This window comes from Electrophorus electricus, chromosome 1, assembly GCF_041902795.1.
Source record: "Electrophorus electricus isolate QZ-2024a chromosome 1, ASM4190279v1, whole genome shotgun sequence".
NCBI lineage: Eukaryota > Metazoa > Chordata > Actinopteri > Gymnotiformes > Gymnotidae > Electrophorus > Electrophorus electricus.
In genome coordinates, this window is record NC_137497.1 from 35,423,130 (window position 1) to 35,431,395 (window position 8,266).

Consider the following 8,266-nt stretch of genomic DNA (forward strand, 5'->3'; position numbering starts at 1 on the left):
TGGTGATTCCAGAGCACAGGGGTTAAATAACTTATGAAAATGTGTGAATAAATACATAAATTAATGAACATTAATCATTCTAGTTATCAATTTTTTACCATAAATATTTTCTTACAAACAAATATTACTTTGAATTATTTAATTTTGATGTTCAGTCTTGTCAAATAAATATGACATAGCACAAAAAACAGTGTCATTTATAAGCAAGAGGAAGCTGATGACCTTTAATGATGAATACTGAATACTGAAGATGAGTAGATACTGGAGATATGGAGGCACTGTCCATGTATAACAGGCATGGATTAAGTAGGAGGCATTTACCATTCAAACTTTGCCCACTCAATTCTGTTCCTCTCAGGTCCTTAGCAGTTGGTGACTGGCGGGTTGTAATCAGAGCTGGAAAAGTGTCACTTTCAACACTGGCTGAGATTCCGGCCTTTTGAATGGGGCCTTTGCATAGAAGGGGCACCTGGAGCAGGCAGGGAGTGGTGGGGTGCGGTGTACTCTGGGTGGGGCAGGAGGGAACACTCTCACTGTTCCCTGATCAGTAGGTGCACTGCAGGTGACCCCCAGGCACCACGGACGTGAAAACCCTGTAGCCATGGTACCCTCCCAGCTCCCACCAGCAACAATCAGCCAGTGTGTGTGTGTGTGTGTGTGTGTGTGTGTGTGTAAGTAAATGTAAGCACACGTGTGTGCATGCACATGTGTGTAGGCAGAGCATGTCCTCATCTTACCCCCTCCCCAACCAGCTGAAACAAAACAAAGAAAAGAGCAAAGGAGAATAAAAACAGGACAGTGCATCACTACGACACCATATTTGTGTCACTGCATTAATACTAAGTAAAGCATTCTGAAGAGCACTGCATTAGTAGCCAAGAGAAACCCTACCGCTGCTGAAACTGGCAGAACTATGCTGAGCAGATGGTGGAAGTGCCTTTTTATCTTAAAACCTGCAGAATTACTAGCGATTTAGAGATAACGGTAGCTGTAATTTCATGGCACATGATGCGATGCACGCTTAAAGCATTTCACTGCAGGCACACTATAATTAGTGACTGTGCTACAGTCTCTAAAAAGATTGCAGTCCTAGAGATAACAGCAAGTACAAGTGCACACATCTTTCCTATGAAAAAAAAAACAGTAATTTGTGCACTATTACTTGAAATAATCATTGGGTGTAGTGGCTGATCATGTAGTTTTCCAGACTTGTCTGGGTCCCCTGCTCTAAAGCCACAAGGAAATGAGTGTAATGGAAAGAAATATTTAGTGTAAGCTGCTGCTCTCATTATACTAATGCAATTTCCTTATGCACATTCAGGCAATAAGCACAAAGCAATATCCACATGCAGAGACAAAATAATCTATTTCTGTATGTAATATATTCTCTATGTAAGAGGACCAAACACCAGTTTATAAAAATACATAGAGCCAAAAAGAGTGGAAGCTAGTAGGTTTGGCCAAGAAAAGATCTACTTTTGTCTTTAGTCTTTCAGGTTTTCCCTCTCAAGTCTTTTACATGAATTTATGTTCTCTTACTATTTGTTTCCTACTCATGCATACTTACTTTATGTCATGTGTCACTGATTTTCCATTCTGTCACATCGGCCATGTTACCACTGGGCAAGAGGCACCAGTGCTGTCATTTCCCCCATGAAGAACACATAGCTCACCACACTGGTAATATACCTGCAACAGCAAGCGGTGGTTTGCTGCCACGGACCCTGTGCAGCGAATAACAACCAACCAGTCCAAAATAAGAATAGTATTGATAGTGGGTATAGAGGTATAGTACTCCTGGGTGGGCACTGGGCTGAGCTGGAGGCCAGCATTGTTCAGCCTGGTTCCACTACCCTGTTGCTAGCCTCCTGGCACTGGCTCTTAATGGGGTAATTGGGCAGGATCCTGTGGAGCTGGCTGGGGCTAAGGCTGTGGACCGGGGCTTTGGGCCTCGTCCTCTAGTGTCGGGGAAGGGCCCTCCTCCCTGCCCCCAACTCTGGGGGGTCTGCTGCCTGCCTCCACTGGGCGACACAAAGAGGAAACAGCAAGCACAAAGGCTCTGTTTATTCCTGCTGACCCAGATTCCAGTGCTTTGAGGGAGAGAGGGAGGGAGATAGAGAAAGGGAGAGGACAGAAGGGGCAGGCTGTCAGGCTGTTAGGCCATGTCTCAGCAGTGGGGGATGTCACTACTCACAGCAACAAGGACACTAGCCAAGCACACACTAGTGGAGCACTAACACAGCACCACCAGGGCCAAGGGTCAGCTCATAGTACAGGCTGGTTTATTTAAACCAGCAAGTACTATCAATAAATAGTGAGTCACAAGTAAGCTTTTTTTTTTGTTAAATTCTGTCATCTCCTTTATAAGTCAGGGTGCTGAATTAACAACTATTATATTTCTAAGTGAAGTTCTAAGGGATATGGACATTTGAGTGAGAAGTGATCAGATCTGACATGCTGCTTGCGTGCATTGTTAGCTAATGACCTATGAGATGTACCACCTGTTTGGGGTGTGCTTGGTCGGGAGAGAGAGCAGCTGCTTTGGGAGGCAGGGGTGCAGTGGGTGGGTTGGTGGTCGTGTGTGCGGAGGCGTAGCGGTGAACACGGGAGCCTCAGTGTTGGGCGACTGGGCACAGGGACGTGTGCTCACCCTGTGCACTCCCCCAGGAGCTCCATGGGCCAGACCTGATCTGAGCTGTGTCTCCATGAGCCTCGGCCCTTCTTAGTGGCCTTGTCACTGTGGGAACACAAAGAAAGTCCCAGCTATGTCAGAGCACAACAGAATCATCTCATTTACTAAGCTTACTTAGTAAGAAAATGTGGATTTCGGCAGTCACACACACACCACTCTAACAGCTACCCTCAAATATAAAACAAATGTAAGTGTGATTGTCTTTATCCGTGTAAGACAGATAGTGTTGTACAATACATCTTTAAGACTTAAATGAATGCATGCATTGCTTTTACTTACATGGCATATATTATGACTCACTTCTGTGGCACAGAAGGGACTGATCGTTTTGCAGCCGCCCAAACCCCCTAGCGTCCTCATGCTCTGAAAGAACGTTTATGACATCACCGTGGGTTATTTCTACCTCATCCACTGAGGACAGAATCTGTGTGTGACCGCAACCTAGTGGACAAATTGTATACTTTTTTTATCAAACCAAGCAAGCGGCGTACTAATGAAAATGTACTACTCAAAGTTAAATTATTTCCTTAGGGTGCAGCTGGCTGTCACTGCAGTTTGTTTTAAAAGGGAAAGATTATTTCTTTCGGAGTTCAAAGTCAAGGCACCTGAATCATTTCTTGGGTGTACCTTTAACAAGTGTCTGTTAAGGTGTTCACCGACAGGGCCATTATAGGCAATAGAGTCAGGGAAGAAAATGTCTTATTGCTGGAAGAAGGGATTTCAAATACTGCCAGGGCGTTCAGCAGCACGCTTGCCACTGTGCATAATTAAAACGAGAGTCAGGCACTGCATGGCTTTCTTGAAATCCAAGTTTCAGTATGAAGTGAAGGAAAGAATATTACTCTGGCACTACTAGTTCAAATACCGTGCACATTATATAAAAATGTAATTTTGGAAGATAATGTCTTATTGCAAAGTTGTCTGAGTATAAATGTTAATATGTGTAAAATACTTGGTTGATAATTAGTGATAATAAATAAATAATACAGTGACTTTAATACTGCCCTAAGTGAGCTGTCAGCTATTACAGTAATACACTTCTGCATATTATTATAAAATATGAATGATAAACATTATCAATACCTCACCTGGTTCATCATGTTTGTACTGATTCTTTTCTATGCTTGCTGTCAGAATACATAGTCAGAAAAGTATTCTCTGTATTTATTGAGAAGTGCAAATTGACAGAACAATTAATATACTTACTCTTAGAGTTTAGTGTGAAATGTTTAAATGTTTCTGATTTTATTATTGCCATCTCCAGTAACAGAATCAGCAACACAAAGCATTACATGTACATTTCATAAAATTATTATGACACCTGTAGATTCACAGCACATCCAGTCAACTTAAAACTTTCTGGTGCTTCTTTATTGGCCCTGTGAAGGGAAGACAGCAGTGGAAGCTTTAAAGTACTCATGGCTCCATACATGAGATGCATTCTGTCCCAAGTAACTGAACCTTACTGAGTGCAGGCACGCTCCATGTCTTCTATAAATGGATCCCGTTCATTAATCTACCGCTGGACGTGTTTAGGGCTGCTGCCAGACGCCATGTAAGCAGACACTCAAGCACAAATCCCACTGAATTCCATTCATGCCCCTGTGACACTATTTGAGAACACAGTGACTGCATTCAAATTCTCTACCACTACCAGCACTGGACGATGAGTAATGCCTCAGTAGTTACTGTATGTCAAGCTACGTACAGTCCATTCGCGGCAAACAAATAACTGAGGGGCTTTAAAGTTCTCAAAAATAATTAATATATTCATTTCTACAATTTCTTTAAAAATAAGATTAAGTAGGCAAGTTGGGGGTTGGTAATACATGCCCAGACCTTTTAATGGGCTGGGTCTGTCTGATTGACATTGGTGGAGTTGTTTTAGTGCATGCTTTATTTATATTTATTTATGCATTTGTAATACTGTAATGCAGTTTCCCTACTGTCATTTTGCAAATGCCTAAAGGAGGCATACCTCACAGAGCATGTTTCAGTCTTTTCAAAAATGGACAAAGGACAAATAAAATAACCTTTATTCTCTCTCCATCTGGTTCGGTGCACATTTGTGATGGACAGAGGCTCCTCTCAGCTCTATATGGGTCAGGCGGTTTCAGCTCGAAGAGCCTGATTAATGTTGATGTTGACAGCGTCCTATATTTCAGTCCTCTGAGATGGGGTGGTGATTATTAGATAGCTGCTGTTTTGACTGGTCTTACAGCATGCAGCAGTCAGCAGATGGTTCCCCCCTCTCCAAACCCCTCAGCTCCCCTATGGGCGGATATCAGTGGTCAAACAGCATCCATCAACTGAATGAAGGATGTTAATGGATTATGCCATCATTCAGAGAGGCACACCAGCTACACAGAATCATTAACATACAGACATATGTGTATTTGTTCTTATTAGGCAAATTGTTTTATTTGTAACATTTTATAATCAACAAATCAGTGGCTGTCTGAGTAATTAATTACTCCATGAGTAAAGAGGGGTAAAAACGGTCTACATCACGATATTTCAAACACCTTTTTTTTCAAGGTGCAATTTTTTAAACCTTTGAGATAAGGAAAGTGCAACAAATAGTTCACCTTTTTTTTCTCAGTGGTAGTTCTGGTAAGCATAGAGAAGATTAGGAAAACTGAAATGATGTGGGCAGTGGTAACTCAGTGGTTAAGGTACTTGATTTATAATCTTAAAATTGCTTGTTCAAACTCCCCCACCGAGTTGCATCTTTTGGGCCCCTAAGTAAGGCCCTTAACCCTCAGTTGCTCAGGTTTTAAGTTGCCTTAGATAAAAGTGTTAGATAAATGGCTATTATTGGCCCTTATTAAAATACTTGGTCTGACTAGTCAAATTAATTTAATACCCTGATGGTTTATCATTGAACTGCAGAGGTAATGTACAAGTGAATTAGATTCCTTCAACATAAGGAATTTAACTCCGAATGATCAAAATCTCATTAATTATAATTTAATTTTTAATGTACTTACATTTTAAATATCAGAATACTTTTTTTATACCTATTACACTTTGACCCTTTTTACACCCATTTAAATCTATATACTATTTTAATTACAGTATTTTTAAAATCTGTTTACACTGCATGTAACAATCTGGAATCTCAAAAGTAGCTAGAATAGCTAGAAAGTGTTTCTTAATCCTTTACTAGCATGCAGAACTAACTTTATTTTGCCTAATTATGTAACCTACCACTCAGTGCTGTGAAAATATAGAAAGAATTTAGAAAGAATAAAACATTTTAAAACAATGCCTTTGGCCATGATGGCAGTGAGCATGTAATGTTACCACAGAATCTCAAGAAGTGTTATTTGGCAACACTAAAATTTTATCCCTGCATATTTATTGAGGATTGGTCAAGCGCTTGCTTAGTGAAAAGATGCTGTATAGTCAAAGCAGTTTAACCTTTAGAAATACATCTAATATATTATTCAAATTAAACTAAGCAAACTTCTTTACTTAAATCATAGCCACTTAATACAAAATATAAAGCATTATACACAGAAGTGGCCAAACTGAATAAACTAGTAGGCCTACTGAAAGATCTGAAAATTTATGATACCACCAGATCAGAATGATGCAGCAATATAATCTATTATCAAGTATTACACATGATGCTGATACTATCTGTAGACATTTATTCCAGGTAAACTCGAAAGGATGGTGTTAAAAGAGAACAGACGTGGGGTAAGATAATAGCACAGAAACCCATGGTGATTACAAATATGATGCACATATTATATACATCTTTAACAAACTAAAATGTTATTATGGAAAACCACTCAAATCCGTGCATCAGTTGTCAGACTGCTTCCAATTCTACTTGCATACAATACTGCAAACATTTATTTGGCAACACTGAAATTACTCCAGACACTTTGTAAAGTAACAATGTAAAAATTAATTTAACCACTGAAGTCTTTCACTTTCTAGATAGACCTGGTCAACATCTTCAACATAAGGCACGTCAAATCATCAAGATGAACAATGCACTTTTCCACGAATGAGCATCACAAAGCCATAAAGGGGGAGAGCTGTTGAAACACAACACTTAGGTTCATTTTAACGGTTCCCTTGTTTCATGCGAGGGTTTCGTCCTCTGCCTTTGGACGCCTTCCCCTTTCCTTTCCCAGAAGGACCACTTCTCTTTCCTTTAGCGGGCATGTTTCTTTTGCGTCCCTTCTGTCCTGGAACCCTCCGACGTTTTGAAGCCGCTTCGGCGTCCTCTTCCCTCATCTGTTTATTTACCGCTTTGGTGATTTCAAGACGAGGTTTCTTACTGTCCATGACTTTAAGTAAGTCCAACTGCTTTTGTTTCTCGTTGGCAAAGTCGCCAATGACGGGCTGGAATGTTCTCTTTTTCCCGGTGTTTTTCGGGGTCTTTTCCTTGGGTAAGTGGTCCTGGAACTTCCCGACCGACGCTGTGGATGTTTTCGCAACACTGACAGCTCGAGACAGCTCGGCCTTTGACTGCTTGGCGGAGGGCGCCAGTCCGATCCCAGGCACTTTAATCTTCTGAGCTCTAGCGACGTTCCTAAGGCGGTTAAACTCGTTCTTCGCCACTCTTTCCTTCTTAGCCTCTTTTCGCTTCGCAAACTGATCCTCGTTTGGATCTGCTGACTCGGGCACTTCGATCAGCCATTCTTTCGTATTGTCATTAGCACGCTTGTATCCCCAGCGCCTTCTCCACTCCTTGTTAACCTCATCCCACACCAAGTTCGTTTTCTTTTTCTTCTGAATACCTTTAAGCTTCGCAAACTGTTCCCATTTTGTCGGAGGCCTTGGTTTGGGTGCGGGCTTCTCCCTAGGTAATGGAGTGGTTGGATCTGGAAGCTTGACGACAATAACGTCTTCAACTCGCTCTGATGGATGTTTCCATATCTCGTTGATGAGGAGTTGAGCGTTGTCTCGTGCCAGTGAACGAAGAAAATCTTCTTTGTTTTGCTGTTTAAACTCACGCAAATTTATTGAGTTTTTGTCTAACGCGAGCAAATTACCTATATCAAACTCGAGATCTAATTCTTTGTTTACCGTTATACTTTTTAGTTTCTCAGCCTCATCTTTTTCTGCTTTAGCAAGCACGTCTTCAATGCTGCAGGCAGCCATTTTTTCATGTGGGATATCCACGTGTTTCCATTATACTAACACACAGATATCAGAATCGAGTTATTTGCTTCCGGTTCATAAAGTACTTTAATTTTATTTTTGTCCACCAGGTGACGCTATGGCCTAATATTTACATTTGGGCCAGACATGTGGACAAAAGAGACTCAGGACAGGCAAGTGGCCCAAATACACAAGGGCGTAATATCAAATTCCCTTCGTATTTTTATTTTTTTATTTTTTATTTTTTAGCTCCAAATCTATTAAAACGATTTTAAACTTATATCATTAAAAAGTGAAACTGTAGGCCTCAAGAAACTCGTAGGCTACACCTAACATAGAATGGTTAAGCGATACTGAACTGATAAACGGAAGAGACCTACATCATAGGCTACTAGTCTTTACTGGTGATCCCGTGACACAAACCAATGAGTCATTGTGTAATATCTCGCA

The 8,266-nt window shown here is 40.9% G+C and overlaps 1 protein-coding gene and 1 pseudogene across 2 annotated transcripts; both read right to left on the reverse strand.

Annotated features, from left to right (window-relative positions):
• Window positions 1–165: 165 nt before the first annotated feature.
• Window positions 166–4,407, reverse strand: LOC145659680 (uncharacterized; annotated as a pseudogene). Its single transcript, XR_014125780.1, has 6 exons — window positions 4,401–4,407; window positions 3,776–3,819; window positions 2,993–3,133; window positions 2,651–2,737; window positions 1,568–2,021; window positions 166–752 (listed from the first exon to the last, which is right to left on the reverse strand). The product of XR_014125780.1 is annotated as an uncharacterized LOC145659680 (transcript).
• A 1,924-nt stretch (window positions 4,408–6,331) lies between these two features.
• Window positions 6,332–7,825, reverse strand: rrs1 (ribosome biogenesis regulator 1 homolog). Its single transcript, XM_027004399.3, has one exon. The coding sequence runs from the start codon at window positions 7,814–7,816 to the stop codon at window positions 6,773–6,775; it is 1,044 nt and encodes a 347-aa protein (XP_026860200.1). The 5' UTR covers window positions 7,817–7,825; the 3' UTR covers window positions 6,332–6,772.
• Between the last annotated feature and the right edge of the window lie 441 nt (window positions 7,826–8,266).

Coding starts and splice junctions, on each gene's coding strand:
- rrs1 (XM_027004399.3), bottom strand. CDS start 7,816: ATGGCTGCCTGCAGCATTGAAGACGTGCTTGCTAAAGCAGAAAAAGAT.